Source organism: Lynx rufus, unplaced genomic scaffold, assembly GCF_022079265.1.
Source record: "Lynx rufus isolate CCGP_SWC_20201006 ecotype Redwood Valley unplaced genomic scaffold, mLynRuf1.p SCAF_1, whole genome shotgun sequence".
In the NCBI taxonomy this organism is placed as follows: Eukaryota; Metazoa; Chordata; class Mammalia; order Carnivora; family Felidae; genus Lynx; species Lynx rufus.
The window spans coordinates 128936760-128958344 of record NW_025814823.1 but is presented as its reverse complement, the minus strand read 5'-3'; the positions used below and the strand labels follow the sequence as shown (position 1 = coordinate 128958344).

Below are 21585 nucleotides of genomic sequence, written 5' to 3'. Positions count from 1 at the left end.
ATTCCTAGCAGTGCTATTGCTGGGTCATAGGGTAGGTCTATTTTTAATTTTCTGAGGAACCTCCACACTGCTTTCCAGAGCGGCTGCACCAATTTGCATTCCCACCAACAGTGCAAGAGGGTTCCCGTTTCTCCACATCCTCTCCAGCATCTATAGTCTCCTGATTTGTTCATTTTGGCCACTCTGACTGGCGTGAGGTGATACCTGAGTGTGGTTTTGATTTGTATTTCCCTGATAAGGAGCGACGCTGAACATCTTTTCATGTGCCTGTTGGCCATCTGGATGTCTTCTTTAGAGAAGTGTCTATTCATGTTTTCTGCCCATTTCTTCACTGGGTTATTTGTTTTTCGGGTGTGGAGTTTGGTGAGCTCTTTATAGATTTTAGATACTAGCCCCTTGTCTGATATGTCATTTGCAAATATCTTTTCCCATTCCGTTGGTTGCCTTTTAGTTTTGTTGGTTGTTTCCTTTGCTGTGATACACAAGGTTCTATTAGTTTCAGATGAAAGCCCAATAGATTTTAAAACAAAAAATGTAACTAAAAACTATCAGAATAAAAGCACTAATTATCAACTGTGATGATTAGTTTTATGTATCAACTTGGCTAGGCCATAGTACCCAATTATTCAATTAAACACTAACCTAGGTGTTGCTGTGAAGGTATTTTGTAAAAGCAGGCAACATCTATGAACCATTGATTCTAAGTAAAAGAGCTATTCTTCATAATTTGGGTGACCCTCAACCATTCAGCTGAAGGGCCTTAAGAGCAAAACTAGGAGTCCCCTGAGGAAGAAGAAATTCTGTCTCAAGACTGCAGGATCAATTCTTGCTTGAGAATTTTTAACCTACCTGCCTGTCTTGCAAATTTCTGACTTGCCTGCTCCCACAGCTATGTTAGGCAACTCTCTGAAATAAATAAATCTCTTAATTATATCTACATCTCTTTCATTCCTCCCTTCCCTCCCTCTCTCCCATCACTTCAGCAGAGAAATTGCCTCCTGCCTTTATTCTTGAGTAATATATATGCTCCATAGCTCCTTATTATCATTGTGAAGTCAAGTCCATTGCAATTATGCCACTCTAGTACTGAAATCTGCACATCTGACCATCTGACAAGTACCACAAATTAGTACATTTAACAGTGTAAGCTCATATATTTCTCTTCCTATCCAGAGTGTATTCACTTAGTCAATGAATCTAGGGATTCTGCTTTGTTTGTTTTTTAAATATGAACTATTATTTTTTTTAATGTTAATTTTTGAGAGAGAGAGAGCGCAAACAAGGAAGGGACAGAGAGAGAGAGAGGGAGACAGAGGATCTAAAGGCTCTGCACTGACAGCAGATAGCCTAATGCGGGGCTTAAACTCATGAACCATGACCTGAGCTGAACTCAGATGCTTAACTGACTCAAGCCACCCAAGCGCCCCTAGTGGTTCTGTTTTTTAAGGAGTAAAATAAAGTTGTTAAAAAAGATGAAGACATTAAAAGAAAGTAAAAAGTAAAAGAAAGTTGTTTAAAAAGCCAAACTATGGGGAAAAGGATATATGATAACTTCAAGTGTTAATGTAGTTAACAAAGTTACTGTAATTTAACAATACCTTTTACTCTGCACTTTCTAACAGCCAGGGCAAGAGGCTAAAGAATTTATATAACTCATTTTACTTAATAAAAGGAAACATATTTATTCTTTGAGAGAGAAAAAAAAGTTTGTTCTTTTTTTTTTGTAGACGCATCTAGGAAGAGTTTGTTTTCAATAATTCTTAAATAAGAGGTAAAGAGCAAAATGACCAATATTTTCAGTAATCATTTTTAAACAGACGTAGAAGTGATTATCTTCCAGACTTTTTACTTATTAATCAAAAGCCCAAAATATAAAGGCTAGAACTTAGATGGGGTGCTATATGTTGGATGATTTCACTTGATACACTAGGTGGCTAGTACATCCCTTAGATCTGCATTGTTCAATGGTGGTCGCTGGTGGTCACTGACAACCTGATATGTGGCTAGTCTGAAAAGTGTAGCGGTGCCTGGGTGGCTCAGTCAGTTAAGTATCTGACTTCGGCTCAGGTCATGATCTCATAGTTTGTGGGTGCAAGTCCTGCACTGGGCTCTGTGCTGACAGCTCAGAGCCTGGAGTCTGTTTCAGATTCTGTCTCTCTCTCTCAAAAATAAATAAATGCTTACAAAAAAAAAAGGCTATAAATGTAGGATAAATACTGGATTTCAAAGATTAGCATTAAAAATATAAAATATCTCACTAACTAGTTTTTACATTGATTACATACTGAATTGATAATATTTTGATATACTGGGCTAACTGAAATACATTATTAAAATTAATTTCACTTATTTCTTTTTACTTTTTCTAATGGGGCTCGTAGAAAATTTAAAGTTAAATATGTGGCTAATATATTTCGATTGTACACTGAGGCCTTAGGCAGTTCTTCCCCAGGTTTTTCACAACAGGAAGTAAGTGGCCACTGGAGGACTAAGAGCATCAGTATTGTGGGCACATCTCTATAGAGGTCTGGCTCAGCAGCTGGGAATTTCTATCCTAGAAGATCTTCTTTAGACATAATTTCCCTCAGCCATACTTTTGAAAGGATCAAGACGTTAGACAATCTAAGGAATGCTTCTGCAGAGCGGCAGTTTGTTAGCAGTGTTTCAAATGGAGAGGAGATGCCTGCTTCTAATCTCTAATGGGCAGCAGTAAGACGGCCACTCTATTATCAAACTAGAAAAATACAATCAGGATTCTTACTAGGAAAGAAAATCATTAGACTGTTCCAGAGTTAAGCTTCAATTATACTTATAGGCCAAGTCAAGCTGTTGTTGAAAAATTAATCTCAGGGTCTGTCAAGTACCTGGGTAAGTACTGAATGACACCACAGAATTTCATCCCATTAAGATGCTCCTGGGCCACAAAATTTTCAAGTACATCTGATAGACATACATACACTCTTTCTCTTTAATATTTCTTTTTTTAAAATGTTTTATTTATTCTTGAGAGAGCATAAGTGGGGGAGGAGCAGAGAAAGGGGGACAGAGCATCCAAAGCAGGCTCTGCACAGACAGCAGTGAACCTGATGTGGGGCTTGAACTCATGAGATGCAAGATCATGACCTGAGCTGAAGTCGGATGCTCAAAAGACTGAGCCGCCGAGGTGTCCCTCTCTTTAATATTTCTAAAGACATATCATTTTGTGCCAACAGAACCAATGTGCACTCATGTTACAAAATCAGTTGGCCTGCTGAATTTAATTACTAGGTACTGACAATTTCAATTTTGGGCTCCAATTTGTCTGTTAAGACAACAATTTTGGTTTTCATAAAGCTGATGCTGAACAAGTGATTCCAGGGAAGAAGAGCAAGATACTGGAAAGAGTAAAACAGGGAAGAAAAACAAACAGAGGTATGCTCTGGTCAGTGCTCTGGACATTGGGACCCAATTCCTGCTGGAACCTTCTAAGGAGTAATGTTGAATGTGTCAGAACTGTTTCAATGTGCTTGACCCATTTGCCCAAGGGGCAGACAGGGCGTGTTTATCCATTAGTTCCTATCCCTCACGGGTCAAGGGTTACCTGGTGTGTTAATCCTCTCACATTTCCAGGCTGACTCCCCACAAGCATCCCATGCTACAGTGTCAAAGTAGAAAACTAAAGTTACTCAGCAGAGCTGTAGTGAGATTATACCTAAGACAGATGGTGGCTGCAGCTAGGCTGGAGTAAAGCAAGACAAGAGCATGTGAGGGAGGGCTCAAGAGGTATGTGATAACGGTTTCTTATATGCCTGTCCCTTAGTGCATTGAGATTGAGAATATCAAATAATCTTGAATTACACACAAAGACTATCTTTTCAAAAATTCAAATATATTGAACTGTTTGGAATATTATGGTGGAAAAAAAATATAGGGAGCTCATAGACCACATAAATGGGGAGAGGGAAACAAAGCAGAAAATTTCATGATAATTTCTATAGAGCAAACATTCAAAATACCAAATATTATTCTCAAACACAGATTAGTCCTTTAAAAAAAGAGTTTAAGTGAGTGGATAAGTTAGAAATATTTCTATATAACTTCTCATCAAATTAGGATTCTTATGGACTTTAAGTAATAACAAGTAAAAATTATAAAATAACAGCAGCTATCACTTATTTAATATCTATTTTGAGCTACACATTGGCTAAGCATTTTACACATACCAGTTCACTAGGTTAAAAAACTACTGTCAAGATTTAGGGTGACTCAGTCGGTTAAGTGGCCAACTCTTGGTTTTGGCTCAGGTCATGATTCCACAGTTTATGAGTTAGAGCCCCACCTCGGGCTCTGTGGTGACAGTGTGGACCCTGCTTGGGTTCTTCCCTCTCTCCCTCTCTCTCTGCCCCTTCCCCACTTGCACTGTCTGTCTCTCTCAAAATAAATAAATAAGCTTTAAAAAAACTACTGTCAAGATTAGTAATTTTCAACTTTTTGTACTATGACCTTTAGTAAGTATATTAGGGTTGTCAAAAAAAAACAGAACCAGTAACATGTGTATGAATGTATGTATGCATATATATATATGTGTGTGTGTATGTATGTATATATATATATATGTATGGATATATGTATATATATATGTATGGATATATGTATATATATGAGGGGGACTGATTAATTTTAAGGAATTGACTCACATAATTGTGGAGGTTAAGAAGTCCAAATCTTCATGGTAGGCTGGTAGACTGGAGACCCAGGGAAGAGTTAATGTTGTTTGAGTCCAAAGGAGTCTGCAGGCAGAATCCCCTCTTTCTCAGAGGAGGTCAGTCTCTTTTCTCTTGTGGTCTTCAACTGATTGGATGAGGCCCAGCCACATTATGGAGGGTAATCTGCTTTGCTCAACATCTGTTGATTTAAATGTTCATCTCATCTAAACAGTTCCTTCACAGCAAAATCTAGACTAGTGTTTGACTACAGGTGCTGTAGCCTACTCAAGTTGACCCATAAAAATAAGCCACCACAATAAGAAATACAGTACATGAACATATGTGCGTATGTGAAATAAGAATTTCATAAAACAATACTATTAGTATTTCCTATTGTATATTTTTTCTACTCTATTAAAAAGAAAAAATACTTATAACCCACTAAGTTGATTTCACAACCCACTAATGTATTGCATAAGTTGAAAAACCCTGCCCTAGATGACACATCCGTTTGTTCATGTTGTAGAAAACCAGCAAAAAAAAAAAAAAAAAAAAAGTATCACAATGGCAACAGAATGTGATATTTGAGAAGGAAATTAAGTATATTTGAATACACGAAACACAGTGAACATATGTATATCAGAAAAGTTATAAAAAATGCCTGATTTCTTATTACCATAGCAACAACATACACTTAGCAAATTAGTACAGTATTTTGTCACTGTCATAATAAATATTTGAGAATAAAATCTGGCATGCCTAACTGTGACAATCAACAGTGGCTTGATATCCTAGAGGGTACATCACAAATAAAACCAATATAATCTTCCTAAACACCATTATTTAAAGAAATAAATTTACATCTGATAAAAGTAATCAGTAGCAATTTATTTTTCTTGAAATTTAGATTGTGAAGATAATCATTATTTCTTCAACATGGAAGAATAAGAGGAATATCATAAGAAATTGTTTTGGTAAGATAACTGAGAAAGGTGTGAATTAAAAAAAAATACAAACCTGACCTCATTTTAACTCCCTTAACCATTTTTCACTGGGTGTAAGCCCAGTTTTAACACCTAAATGGGACTTGCCTTAGTAAATGATGATGTGACTCAGAAGGTTAACTATTCAGAACAAATTCTGTATAGGTTTTAATATGCACCCAGTAAGTTATGATGAATCTCATAAGACACTGAGCATAAGCATATCTAAAAATAATAAATAATAGCAATCTATTTATATACAACTTAAAAAAAACCCTTTTATGTTCTGTACTTTAAAAGTCAGATAAAAGGTCAAAATAGAAGGAAAAAATGTGCTAAGAATAAATGAAGCTCAAACTCAGACCTCGGCTTTGTAACAAGGCATTTAAGAAGCAATCCTTTTAGGGGTTCCTGGGTGGCTCAGTCAGTTAAGCGTCTACTCTTGGTTTTGGCTCAGGTCATGATCTCACAGGTTTGTGAGTTCCAACCTCACATTAAGCTCTGTGCTGACAGTATGGAGCCTGCTCGGAATTCTCTCTCTCCCTCTCTCTCTCTGCCCCTCCCCCCCCTTCTCTCTCTCTCTCTCAAAATAAATAAATAAACCTTAAAAAAAGAGAAGCAATCCTTTTAGAATAAGAAAGGTGGGATGCTTGAAATTTGAGATAATGTTTAGCAAGACCTACTTAAAATCAATATTTGGAAAACCAAAAAAATTAACACAAACTAGCATAAAAATTTCTTGCACAGTTAATAAATAAATACCTCCAGTTAGGGAGACACACTAGCTTATGGTTGAGTATAGACTCTGACAAGCTTGAAATGCTCAAGATTTACTTTCATTTCCTACCACATTTTTTCTAGGGAAGCATGGCAAATTTTATATCACCTTTTTTTACAAAGCTAGAGGTCAATACCAAAAAAGGTATGTAGAAAAGTCATTTCTAAGTGTTATGCCATTGAGTTTCAAGTGCTTGTTTTTATTCATTTATTATGATAGTTAAGTGAAAACGTCAGTATACAAAATAAAAAGTATACCGAAATTAAAATAACATACCAATGTATGAATAACTTGTTAAAGTTGAATTGTGCAACCAGCTATATGATTTGGGGTATTTTACTATTTCTATTTTTAAAATTGTTATATTAATTATTTATTAAAAAATTTTTTTAATGTTTATATTTGAAAGAAAGAGACAGAGCATGAGCAGGGAAGGAGCAGACAGAGATGGAGACACAGAATCTGAAGTGGGCTTCTGGCTCTGAGCTGTCAGCACAGAGCCCAATGTGGGCTCGAAATCATGGACAATGAGATCATGAACTGAGCTGATGATGGGTGCTTAACCGATTAAGCCACCCAGGTGCCCAGTAACATTGTTATATTAATTTTTTAATCAAATAAAGGATGATAAACCAAGTAAAGTCATAACTCTGGTCATGCCAGACTCATAGAAGTGTGCAATAACTCCACTGGCAGATATAAACTGCAGGGCTTCAGGCGCTCCTGAATGGGGAGTTGCTGTGCCTAGCCAAAAGAAGCACACAGTTTTAGGCATGAGGGAGGTGAAATGACTGGCATAACTCCACTCGACGAAACTTTTCACTGCGGATGGTGGTCAACCCATCCAGATACATCTTCTTTGGGGAGATAGAAATGCTAGTAGGTGAATAAAGAATGGGATGTTGATCAAGTTCAAGGATATATCCTTTCCAGTCTGGGAAACCAAAGATCCCAGAATGACTACATAACTGAAGACATAATGCTCCTTGTGTAAACTTGCAATAAAATCTAATTTCTGAAGGCAATATGTGAATGTTTTTCCCTTGCGACCTCAAAGAATCAGACTAATTAACTTTTGCAGAGGAAATAAAAAGAAAACTAAAAACTTAATCTAAACATAATTGAACAGAGTTTGTATCTAGGACAGGTTGGTATGTACAACAGAAATCTATAAGGAAACTATGTTAGCTATTAGGCACATATCAGGTGCTTGTTAAGTAACTAAATGAATAATAAAAATATACAAGCATTCAGGTTTTAACAAGGAATCCCAAAACTTAAGCTACGATGATTGTTTTTTATGCATATTGCTATGATAACTTCTTAAGTGCCTTCAGTATTTTAGAATTTCAAGTATTTCACTTTTCAGGTTATTCTAAATATCTTATTTTTGTATCAGGAACCCAACACGTTCTCTTAAAATATACGATTACAAGGTTTCATTGTATTCTTTTTTTTATTTAAATTCATATTAACATATAGTATAATATTGGTTTCAGAAGTAGAATTTAGTGATTCATCACTTATATATAACACCCAGTGCTCATACCAGCAAGTGCCCTCCTTAATGACCATCACCCATTTAGCCCATCCCCCACCCAGAACCCCTCCACAATGCTCAGTTTGTTCTCTGTATTCAAGAAGCTCTTAGGGTTTGCCTCCCTCTCTGTTTTTATCATATTTTGTTTTTCCTTCCCTTCCCTTATGTTCATCTGTTTTGTTTCTTAATTTCCACACATTGTATTATTTTTTAATAAAATATTTCAAGTGTATAAATATAGTTAATAATATTACATATATCTAAGTGCCCAATACCCAGCTTAGGAAACAGAATACTATAGCTATAATCAACTTAAGAATTAAAATACCACAGATAAAGCAGTACAGATATGACCAACATACAGCTTGAGAAATAAAACACTACAGATATGACCCATAAAACACTCTGTGACCCCTCCCCCCAACATTCTCCTTCCCCAGAGGTAACAACTACTCTCAATTTCTTGTCTATCATTTTCATGTGTTTTTATTTTATTTTATTTTACTTATTTATTTTTATGTTTTATATTTGAGAGAGAGACAGAGAGCAAGTAGAGGAGGGGCAAAGAGACAGAGACAGAGACAGAATCTGAAGCAGGCTCCAGGCTCTGAGCTGTCAGTACAGAGCCCGACGCGGGGTTCTAACTCAGGAAACCAACCGCGAGATGGTGACCTGAGCCAAAGTTGGACTCTTAACCGGCTGAGCCACCCAGGTGCCCCTCATGCATGTTTTTAATACTTTTATTACATCTTTATTCTTATGTTTTGAGAGAGAGACAGAGAGAGAGCGAGCGAGAGCACATGTGCGAGCACAAGCAGGGAAAGGACAGAGGGAGAAGGAGAGAGAGAGAATCTCAAGCAGGCTCCATGCCCAGCACAGAGCCCCCTGATGCAAGGCTGGATCGCACACTGACTGAGCCACCCAGGCACCCCACTGCATGTTTATATACCCATAAACAACAGCAGCAGTGATTTCCTACTTTGTTTTGCACACTTATCTCCTAAGACCTTTGAAAACTATGTACCATCTTGCACGTTTAAATTGACACTTAAATAATGGCACAAGATGTATTTTCAAGTTTATTGCATATTGAATACATCCTCTAAGTATGTTTTTGTCAAAGCCTTGGAGCTGCAGTTTAACTTACTCAATTTACGGAAAATATAGCCATATAACTTAATTGGCAAAGCCAGTCCTCATTGTCAAACCCAATCAGCCAAATCTGACTTCTCTGTCAGAAGAAATCTAACTTAATTTTTAAATTCAAATAAATGTATTATTATGTGTCTCTATGACAACTTTCTCACTTGTGGATTTTAATTTTAAGATAGATAAATGGTTATCTAGGTGGACAAAGAAACTAGAAGGCATGGATCCTTGCCATGAGTTTGTCAGCTGGCTGAAATAATGTGCTGCCCCGTTCAGTAATTTTTACTGAAGATTTCTCTGCTTTAGTCTCAAGAGACTATCCCTCAGGAGAAATTCACTCTCCAGTAGTCTCTGTTTGGTGCCCTGGAGATTTTTAAACCCCAAGGCAATGCACCACACTAAGATTTAGCAAGGACAAGGGGTAAGTTTTTCTTTTGAAAAGTGGGAGACAGATGATTACGAAAGATGTCAAAAAGGAGAACTGGCAGACCAGAAAGAGTTCTCAGACAGATCGTTTTTAGGAAAGATGACATATGGAAAGAGAGAATACGGAAATTAATTTCTTTAAGGCCATCCATACCCACATATCCCACTGGACATCTTCGTGTTCTCAGGGGTAGAGGTATCCCAATTTGAAAACCAGTCATCAGTAGGAGCGGTTAGCAAACTAGGATCCACCCACCACCTGTTTTATAAATAAAGTTACACCACACATAGCCACACTCACTCATATATGTAGTCTATAACTGCTTTCACACTACCATGGCAGAGTTAGGAACAGGAGCAACGAGACCGTGTCTCACGACACCTGAAATATTTACTATACAGTGCTCTGAAGGAAAACTTTGCTACCTCTCATCTACAGCATCACGTATGTTTTTCAAAATTCTTCTCTTTAAATAAAAATTATATATTCACATAATTTATAGGGCTACATTGTTCTAAAATATTTATGATATGCTTTCAAATGATGCTTCTGGTTATGGCCCAGGCCAAACAAGAGAGCTGAGAAACTGTTTGACAGCTATAAAGGAAGACTCTGCTCCTAAATCCTCCACAATATCTAAAAACGTTGTTGTGTTACTACTTCTTTACTTTCCAATTTTAAGCACTGTATATTGACTTATTACTGAAAATGAGGATTTATGGGGCATCTGGGCGGCTTAGTCATCTAAGTGTCGTACTTTAGCCCGGGTCACCATATCATGATTCATGAGTTCGAACCTCGCATGGGGCACTGTACTGACAGTGTTGAAGCCTGCTTGGGATTCCCTATCTCCTCCTCTCTCTGCCCCTCCCCCAACTGCCCCCCCCCCAAAATAAACTTAAAAAAAAAAAAGTGAGGATTTACCTCATCCTTCTTGAGACCGAATACTCTCCAGTTATAGATCAATATTCAATATTTATATTATGAATAAACACTATAACAAGTAAGTTATCTAGTATACTAGAATTTTTCTTTTTCCTAAGTTCTGTTTTTCTTGGAAATAATAAGTAAATTCTGTTTATTGTCGATGTACAGCTATAACTCAACCTCATTTGTTAAGTTCAGTAAGTACATGTTCATTTAATCACTCTCTTTTCAGACTGGTACCTCTTCACTCAAATTTATCTGGATAAATAAATAAACTTTCCATAAATAAACTCCCAGTTTTCAAATGGGAGAGAAGTTGCTGGGTTTTCAGACTTTCACAAAAAGAATTTAATAGCATCCTTCTCTCTTTTTTTTTCCAGAAGACTTAACACTGATACAGTGCTATTATTTAATACATGGTTCATGTTCAAATTTTACTAATTACCCCAATACTGTCCTTTATGGCTAAGTTTTTTCCCCAATCCAGGGTCACATATTACATTTAATTGTCGTGTTGATCAGTCTTTCTTTGTTGTTCATAACACTAACATGACCCATCTGGTGTTTAATGACATGTGTTCCAATTTAGGTTTTCTGGCTCTGCCCTCATGATTAGATGAGGATTCTGTATTTGAAGAAATACAACATAAATATTACCTTATTCTCAGTGCATTATACAAGGAGGCACACATATCAAGTCTGTCCTACTTGTTTAAGGTGGTATCCACTAAATTTGTCTACTCTAAGTATACCTTTTTTTTTCCCTTTGTAATTAATAAGCAATCTGTTGGGAGATACCTTGAGATCATGTAAATATCTTTTTTAAATGTTTATTTTATTTTTGAGAGAGAGAGAGAGAGAAAGAGAACGGGGGAGGGGCAGAGAGAGTGGGAGACAGAGGATCCCAAGCAGGCTCCATGCTGTCAGTGCAGAGCACCATGCGGGGCTTGAAACCACGAACTGTGAGATCATGACCTGGGCTGAAGGCAGATATAACCAACTGAGCCACCCAGGTGCCCTGAGATCATGTAAATATTGTGTTTCCCAACAAAATTTGACCCAATGGTTTTAGCACCCACTAATAATTTTTCCCTGAATAAGCTATTACAATGATCACTGAAAAATGGTGATTTTCCAACTCTATTATTGCACCTACAATTTACTGGTTAGCATCTAATTGCTTCTTAAGCAGATTTCCAACTAAGTTACTGTTTTTAGCACCAGCCTCAACTCCACTTTTAGAATTTCCTGGCACTGCCAATTACTGAACATTCTGAGGTTCTGTGATATAAACCGGGTTGCTTCTGGGCTTTCTTCTCTGCCAGATGAGAAGTCATTCTCCATTTTGCTAAATCTGTTACCACCTGTTCGTCTGCTTTCCAGCTTCTAAAACACTGTTGCTGTTTTTGTCTCTTCAATTTCTTTGACCTTGTAGGTTTATGCTTTTTAAAACAAATCCCTTTGCTGTTGTTTTCATTAGGCTTGCAAAGAAAAAGTAAACTCAGAGTTTAACTTGCTAACTTTACTTGACGGTCCATTAATCTTTCTTTGCTTTCAAACTTTATATAAATAGTATTGTACTGTATGAAATCTTCTGTAACTTGCTCTTTTTGTTTGACATCATGTTTCTGAGATTTATCCCCATTGATAAATGCAGCTCTAGTTCACTCATTTTTTTAAGGTTATTTATTGAGAGAGAGAGAGAGGGAGGGAGGGAGAGAGAGAAAGCAGGGGAGGGGCAGAGAGAGAGAATCTCAAGCAGGCTCCATGCTGTCAGCACAGGGCTTGATGCAGTGCTGGAACCCACAAACTATGAGATTATGACCTGAACCAAAATCAAGAGGTGGATGCTTAACCGTCTGAGCCACCCAGGCAGCCCTAGTTTATTTATTTTTAATGAATCATGCTGTAACCTATTATATGAACATGTTGCAATTTTCTTATCCATTTCCACTTCATAACCAGAAGTGAGTGTGAGGTTTGAGGTAGGGGTCCAAAATCCATCTTTGCAATTTAAGGCAGCAGGAAAGTGAGGTTACATATGCAAAATATCCATTTTAAAAGACATTTCAATTCTGTAACTTCTAAAATGAACATAATAATACTGGGTACTGAGAACTCAAGCAATAAGTGTCAGTTACTTGGAGACAATGGTGAAATGGGCCTCAAGAATTCAGAAGTAAGGGGCACCTGCTGGTTCAGTTGGTGGAACATGTGACTCTTGACCTTGGGGTCAGGAGTTTGAGTCCCATGTTGGGTGTAGAGATTACTTAAAAATAAAACCTTAAAAAAAGAATTCAGAAATAAGATTTTTTTTCCTGAAAATTGAACTGTAAGATCAACATCTTACAGGCCAGAACAGCGATGTGAAAAGAATAAACGAAAGAACATCTGCAGGGTCAGCAACATTTGATCATAATGTAACCACTGTAAGAGCAAAAGAAATAATATGTCAGTCAGAATGGGGAAGCAAAGAAAAGAAGAGATCACAGAGACAAATGCTGGCAGTCAATAAAAACAGCATCCCTGAAAGCAAAAGCCTCAACCAGCACATGGCAATTTTTACTATTCCAAATCATAAGGTTATTCCTAGTATAGAGACAGATGTTGGGAACTGTGGCCAATTCTATTTAAATATTTCCATTCCTATGGGTCAGATTATCCCTATTGTGAGATTGACACAACAGGCAGTTATAGCCCTGATGCAATTAAACATTTATTTTACTTAACTCCCTTTATCCTAATGTCATACTTACCAGGTAACCTACTGTTTTTTCCTGTGCTAATTGAATTTCTATTGTAAATTAACAGATTGGAATTCTGGCAACTATTTCAAACTCACATATTTATCTTTTAGTCATTGTGATATCTTTTAGAGCCAAATCACCTTGGACATGGAAAAAAGTGAGTCTTTGGAGCTTCTAGGTCAGATCTGAGATCACAGTCAAGTAAATGAATTACTGTTAAGTATTATCCCACCTAGCTACCCCAACCTTTCATTTGACTACAGCATCACCATCTCCATTTCTACTGGCTTCTAGAATTTTCTCTTCCTTTTTTTATGGAGTATATGTATTAAAAATGAAATAGGTGAGGTCCAATATTATAGCTTTCTTCTAGTGTCTGTAAACCTATTGCTGAGTCATGTATTTTGTCAATATTTGGCAATACATTTATTTACTTTTTACAACAGAAAACTTTGTTTCCTACTGTTCCGTCAGTATGAAAGAAGAAGAAATATTTAAAAATACTTGCTATACGTGACTTCAAACGGAATATGGTCATCACTAGGAAAAGTCTACCTCATTAATTTTGTGAAATATTAATTCAATTTGTACCACACTAACGAATAGGTGCTTTACTATATTGGCAACCAACAGTAACAATACAGTACAGGCAATGCTCAAATTCAAAATATGTTCAGTTTTATCAGGTCATTTTACAGTGGGTTGTTGGAAATTCAAACTCTGCATGGAGACCATGGAATACACTTACCTGGCAATGAGATTTCCAATTCTGTCAACAAAAGCTTATCAAATAATTAATCAGGCTCTGTGTTAGGTATCTGTGACATACAAACAAATATGTCTTGTGCCATACAGCTCATACTATAGTCAGAAAGATGGAAAAATAAAACAGAGAGTTATAATACTGAACTCAAAGAGCTACACAGCTGTACATGGCAGTACAGTTCTAATTAGATAGGAGCGATTAACTCTACACGATGAAAAGTTGAGCAAACAGTCGAGGAATTTTAAAGGGAATCAAAGAATCCCATCAAAGAACTTTAAAGGGAACTAAGCACAAGCAGAAGTGTGCCAGCTGATGAGAGAGGGAAAAGACAGGAAACCTGAGAAACAGTAGGGAGTTCTTGTAGAGTTGAGTGGGTATAACAAGCAGAAGGAGGAAAGTAAGAAAACGTGGGCTGGGCACAAATCAGGAGGCCATTCATGGTCTGCCAGGCAACTAGACCTTCTTTCAGACAGAGCTTCCCAAGAAATATGCCTAAATATTTATTCCTTCAGACTTGAAAGGGGCCAGGAGAAAAAAAACTGGTGTCAGAGGGTAGATGTGTTTGATTTTATAAAAAACAGCCAGTTTTTTAATGTGGTTGCATTATTTTTACAACAACCAGTACTACATGAAAGGTATGGTTGCTCTAGTTATTGTTAATCTTTTGAATTTTAGCTCTTTTCTTGTGTGTCTAGTAGAGTGGCATCTCATTGTGGTTTCCCTGATGACTAGAGATGGTGAGTATCTTTTCATAGGCTTAGTGCTCATTCTTGTATTTTATAAAGTGACTGTTCAAGATTTTTACCCAATTTTTATTAGCGTTGCCTTCTTTTCTTTTAAATCATTGAGTTGAGGTGTTCTTTGTATAGTCTGGATACGAGTCTTGTCAGATACATACGCTGTGATTATTTTCTCCCAGTTTACTGCTTTGCTAATGTTATTTTTTGAGAAGCTTAGTTTTAATTTTGATTAAGTTCAAGTGATCAATGCTTCTCCCTTCTGGATAGCGCTTTCTATCTCTTGTTTACCCCAAAGTTGTGAAAATATTCCACTATGGTTTCTCCTAGAAGGATTTTAAGTTTTAGCTTTTATGTTTAGTCTATGTTCCATCTTGAATTAATACTGGCACATGATGTCAGGTAGGGATCTTTATTTTTTCCATGTGGACATTAAGTTATTCTAACACCATTTGTTGAAAAGGCTTTCCATTTGTAATTGTGTTCCTTTGGTGCCATTGTCAAAGCCAATTGGCTGTATGGTGTCTACTTCTGGATTCTCTATTCTTTTTTTTTTTTAATTTTTTTTTTACATTTATTTATTTTTGAGAGACAGTGAGAGACAGAGCACAGGTGGGGGAGGGGCAGAGACAGAAGGAGACACAGAATCTGAAGCAGGCTCCAGGCTCTGAACCATCAGTACAGAGCCCAATGTGGTGCTCAAACCCACAAACTGTGAGATCATGACCTGAACCAAAGTCGGATGCTTAACTGACTGAGCCACCCAGGCGCCCCTGGATTCTCTATTCTTTTCCATTCATTTATTTATATATCCTTATCCCAGTACCTCATTACTATAGTTTTAGAGTAAGTCTTAGTGCCAGACAGTGTAAGTTCTCTAATTTTTAATCTCCTTTTTCATGATTGCTTTCAGCTACTTTAGGGCCTTTGCATTTTCAAATATATTTTAGAATTCATCTATATCTTGATTTCTACAAGTCTGGTGGAATTTTAACTTGATTTTTATTTGACTAACTCTCTACACCAGTGGTTTGCAAGGCATGGGCTCTTGACCAGCAGCATTAGTATCACCAAGGATCTTGATGCAATGAAAATATTCAAGCCTCACCCTAAGACCTAGTGGATCAACCACTCTGGGGCTGGGACCTGCAATCTGTGTTTTAACAAGCCTTCCTGGTGATGGTGATGCATGATAAAGTATAATCTGTGCTGCTGCAGATCAATTTGGAAGAAGTAACGTCTTAGCAATTAAATATTCCAACCCACGAGCAGATATTTCTCTCCATTAATTTAGGTCTTCTTCAATTTCTCTCAACAGCATTCTGTAGTTTTAAGTGTACATGTCTTGCATATATTTTGCTTAATTTATATCAGGGTATTTAATATTTTCTGACACTACTGTAAATGGCACTCTAATTGTTACTAGCTAACCTTTAGCCATAGCGTACAGGTAGAAGAGACAGAAGTCTATTTGGGGGTGGGAGTTCACTAAGAGATTTGAAAAAAACGTAGAGAGCTCAAATGACTGGTAGCATCTTGAAAACTAACTAGTTTTAACAGACATGCAAGATTAGGAGGTTGTTTCCAATGAAGTGACATAGGTATGAAGCATAAGCAACTGTGCAAATCACAAAAAGAGGGACAACCAGATATGCTCTCCCATAGTCTTGCCAAACATTTTCTACAGTCTTGACAAAAAGATCAAACATGAGTAGCCAGCATCTGGATGCAGGTGCCAAACTGAAGGAAAGACAGAGGACAGAGGAACATCGTGAACTAACATGAATAACATAAGTACAACAAAATCTAAACTGTGGCAAGATCTACAGGTCAAATAGGCTGGGTTTTTCAACAGACAAATTTATAAGAAAATAAAAGGGATGGAGGAGAACCACAGAGATTGATGGAGATTTAAATCAAATATGAAGTCTTTACAAAATGTAAAATTCTAATGTACATTTGGGTGATAAAATTATATAAATTTACTGCAAAAGGTTCAGGGTTGGTTTTGGGGGAGGCTGTATTATGACAGAGTACATGATTCTGGATTAGATGACAAAGTTCTATTTCTGACCTTGTGGAATTCACCTTATAATAACCCATTAAGCCATATATTTAATTCCTGTGGCTTTCTGTAAACTTGTCTTACTTTAAATTAAGTAGTTTTCTCTTAACCGGACATATGTAGAATCTGGGATTTAAGAGTTTACAAACTGTAGTGGTAGAATGGTGTTTGGTGATGGTAAGAACTAAGGTGTGGCTACATTAGTGGTTGTTCACTTGAGGTATGGATATTAGTGTGGATGGAGTAAAAAAAAAAAACTGAACAGCTAAGACTTGGGAAGGCATTGAAGAAGTCTCTAAGTCTGGTTCTCATCTTCACCATCAGGGTGGGGAGTAGCCTGGAGGTTGGGAGAGACAAAAATTAGAAATAGGTGGAGAAAAACATACTTAGGTCACAAAGTTACTACTCTCCCCTAGGTTCACAAAATGAAAGAATATTTTGGAAGGGACAAGGGAAAGAAAGAAACAGTTGAACCCATATTCTTTCTGTGGGTTGTGGTAAAATGAGCACAAGGAGGCTCACTATCTTTCAGACACAGGCAGATTTCAGTTGAGGTTTTGTGGTAGAGAAAGTTCCTAGGAAATATTAAAAGTTAAGGATAAATTGCTAACAAAGAAACAGAAATTTCTGAAACACAATGGAAGAGATCAAGAGGGAGGAAAGGGTGTGTGTGTGTGTGTGTGTGTGTGTGTGTGTGTGTGGTGGGGAGGATGCAGAATAGCATAAAGAAGGATGACATTGATAATACATTAGAAAAGATGCAAGGGAAGGCTCCTATTCCGATATTCAAGAATGTGAGCATCATGGATAGAATGACTTGGTCTCACTGTTCTGATTGGAGCTTGTCTGAAATGCTGGGATTACTTGAAATTTACAGGGGTGGTGTCTTAGCTCTAATAGTTTCAGGTGCCTTCATCTAATCACTTTGCACATCAATGTGTCCATGGAAGAAGGCTTTCAGAATTCTGAGGTTAGAAGAAACTGCTTTAGCTCTGAGAATAAGAAGTCTTAATACGGCCAAGTGAAGAGAAATTGTAAGGTCTCCTTGATGATTCCTAGCACTGCAAACCACTGGGGATGCTTCTGAATCTTGAATCACAATGACTTTTTCTTCCCTTTTATTTCCAAGGTTCACAGATATTAGAAAGATCTGACAAGAGTAAGGCAGGGCAAAAGTGGAAGTAACATACAAAGCTATAAATGGGCTTAGAGATAAGCTTGTTCAGAGCCCAGCCTGACAAACACTGATGGGGTCAGTACAGGAGAAATGGAGCATATGTATGTCAATTTATGGGTCACCATGAGTTCTGCCCTGGTGTACCCCACCTCTCAACAAGTGGGGCCTGACTGGTGGAGCGACATTTCTGTTGTCATCAGGGCTGTAGTAGTGAAGGAAAAGTGGAGAGAAAAGAAGAGGGAGGTCCTAAACACAAGAAAAGGAGAAGGCAGTATACTAATCAATTTGGAAAATTTCCTCTTATGGAATACATTTAATTCTAACAAAACAATTTTAGAACACTTTAGGCTATTGTTTTAAAATAAAAATTATGAAATAACTATGTTTTAAAAATACTACACCACAGCAATGCTATACTTTTTATTCTCTGTGCTGCCAAAACTGTTTTTAAAGTTTAAAATAAAAATTCATCTATTATACTGAGTGTTCCATGTTACACGCTAATTGTATATTTTAAGGTTTCTTCAGATATGATAGAGTTAAATGTATATAAAATTATAACGTTTTACGTTTGATATAAAATTGAGGGAAAAATAAGCACAGGATGATTTGGATAGAACCATGAGATTCAGTATTTCTCAGACTTTTCCACCAAAGCACCCATAGCAGAACACAGCTCCCAGGAACCAGGCAAAACATCCTGATGTAAGCTGCTTTAAGTCTAAACTTTCTAAAAAATATTTTTATTTTGTATTGCATTTGTATTTTTTCATTTTAAAATTCCTGTGAATTGAATGTTATATTATATAACTGGTGCATTTATTATAAAGATGTTTTAAATTCTTGTCTGTGGAGTAAAATGAACACTCTGGGGGCGCCTGGGTGGCGCAGTCGGTTAGGCACCCGACTTCAGCTCAGGTCACGATCTCGCGGTCCGTGAGTTCGAGCCCCGCGTCAGGCTCTGGGCTGATGGCTCAGAGCCTGGAGCCTGTTTCCGATTCTGTGTCTCCCTCTCTCTCTGCCCCTCCCCCGTTCATGCTGTCTCTCTCTGTCCCAAAAATAAAAATAAACGTTAAAAATAAAATAAAATAAAATAAAATAAAATAAAATAAGATGAACACTCTGGGAAGATGCATAATATTTATTCTGAGGCTTCATGTAAACTCCCAACTGAGAAACACAGCATTATAAATACATGCTATTTGAATATTTTTGTTGTGTATTCTTACCTCCATCGTAGGTGGAGTCTTTCTTTTTCCTCTAATCCAAGCTAGAAAGACAAATAATACTTAAATGTAAATTTTTGATAATTTGCACAAACACTTCACTCATTCATGCATAAAACAAATATTTATTGAGCACCTGTTACATGTTATGTTAGGCACTGGACATGTAAGGAGGGACTAACCATGAATTTTCTCCTCTTCTGCAAAATATATACTAGTGAAGGGGAACAGAAAACAAACACGCAAATATATGATGTCAGGTAATGATTTGTGTCCTGAAAAAATACAAGAGCATAGGGAGTTCAATAAAGAAAGGCAGTTCCATTTCCAAAATCAGACCTAATAAGTGCCTGATTTCCACTGAGTGCTCAATGTTTGTAGCAACAGGAAGTAAGTGGGCCAGCTGCCTCAAGGGAAGTGTATATGAATCACATGGAAGATGGTGTTTAGGAGAGTAGAATCAGCCTTTCTGGGTTCAAATCTCGACTGCATCCCTTACTAGCTGTGTAATTGGGGGCAAACTGCTTAATTTTGTAAGCATCATATTTCCAATCTGCAAAATATAAATTATAATAATATCTACATTTAACAGTTGTGAAAAGTATATGAAATTATATATATAAATTTTTAGCTCAGAGCCTGGCATACAGTAAGCATTAAGTCTAAGTTAATATTATTAATATTATTATTAACTATTATCTCTATAATTCAATACAGCTATATTTTTTAAAATAGGCTGAAAAAAAACCCTAAGAGCAATAGTATCAGCTTGGACTATAAGAATATATCAAGAAAATATACTGTAGGAATTTGGTCTTTAAAAAGTAGAAAACTGATCACTTTAGTTAATTCTTTTTAACGTTTATTTATTATTATTGAGAGACAGAGCATGAGCATGGGAGGGGCAGAGAGAAGAGGAGACACAGAGTCTGAAGCAGGTTCCAGGCTCTGAGCTGTCAGCACAGAGCCCAATGCGGGGCTCAAACCCATGAACCGTCAGATCATGACCTGAGCCGAAGTCGAATGCTTAACTGACTGAGCCACCCAGGCGCCCCTCACTTTAGTTGATTTAATTTTCATTACAAAATTGTGAGGTATCCTTATTTAATAGAGAAATTAAATAACTGTCTCAAATTTATACAGTAAGTACTAATGGTAGCATGTGAGTCCAGAGTTGTCCCCATTTCGAGCTCCAAAAGATATCCACATTCTACTAAACTGCCTCTCAAATTTCAGTAAGCAACAAGCAAAGAACACAAAACTAGGAAGAAAAGGTTGCACTCTTAATTACAAGTCAGAAAATAAGAATTGCTGACCCCATTTTACAGTTTGGGAAACTGAGTTTCAGAAAGATTAAGCAATCTGCCTAAACTCAACAGCCTGGGAATCAACTCCTTGTTAAAATGGCTCTAAAACCTGAGCTCTGTTTACCAGCTACCTTTTATTCAGACCAGCTCCACCAGCCTGCCTTTTGTCATCCAAGCAACAGCACCAGGCAGGAACTGTCCTCCAGACAAACCCAGTACTGAATGTTTATTGGGGTACAATGAGCAACATTCAATTGTCGGCCTTGCACTAATCCCATATAAGTATTTTTAATATAGTTCCAGTGTTTTATCTTCTCTACTCCTACTTCTGAGTTTCTACCCCTGTTGTTTTTCTCTGTATTCTCTTTATTCTTTTTTTAATTTTTAATATTTATTTATTTATTTATTTATTTATTTATTTATTTATTTTTACCATTTATCCATTTTTGAGAGACAGAGAGAGATAGAGTGTGAGTGGGAGGGACAGAGGGAGAAGGAGACACAGAATCCGAAGCAGGCTCCAGGCTCTGAGCTGTTAGCCCAGAGCCCAGTGCGGGGCTTGAACTCACAGACCGCAAGATTATGACCTGAGCTGAAGTCAGATACTTAACCAACTGAGCCACCCAGGCGCCCCTGCGTTCTCTTTCTCGTTAGCTTCCACTCCTATTTGGTCCATTTCTAGCCCCAAGTTGTACAGATTTTATATTCCTTATTAGGCTTGTAAGGCTGTCAGGAGCAAGATGCATCCATGGGAGATTTATTTTTCTACCGGCTAAGTGCCTCAAAAGAGTAGGTGCTTAATACAGCTGTGGAATGAATACTTCCACTATAAAATATTTCCACTACACAAATATTTGCTGTAATGGGATTTTTACCTGTGTTAGAAAACCCAGCTTAGCAATAGCAAGATTCCTCTGTGCAATCAAGGAAATGAGTGCTTTATGGAATTTTCAACTGCCTTCTTATGGTCAAAATAAGTTACTTAGCTTTATTTATCGGCATTTTTTCCCCCCAGGATAGAGCTTCTTATAAAATAATTCAACATAAGCCATATACCTCTAAAAGGTTTTA

The 21585-nt window shown here is 37.0% G+C and overlaps 1 protein-coding gene across 1 annotated transcript in view; it reads right to left on the bottom strand.

The window, feature by feature from the left end:
- Window positions 1-21585, bottom strand: part of NDUFAF2 (NADH:ubiquinone oxidoreductase complex assembly factor 2) — a 174373-nt gene that overhangs the window by 28611 nt on the left and 124177 nt on the right. Inside the window, exon 3 of the mRNA XM_047086868.1 lies at window positions 19211-19251. Coding sequence (XP_046942824.1) covers window positions 19211-19251 — 41 coding nt within the window. The remainder of the gene's footprint in view (window positions 1-19210; window positions 19252-21585) is intronic.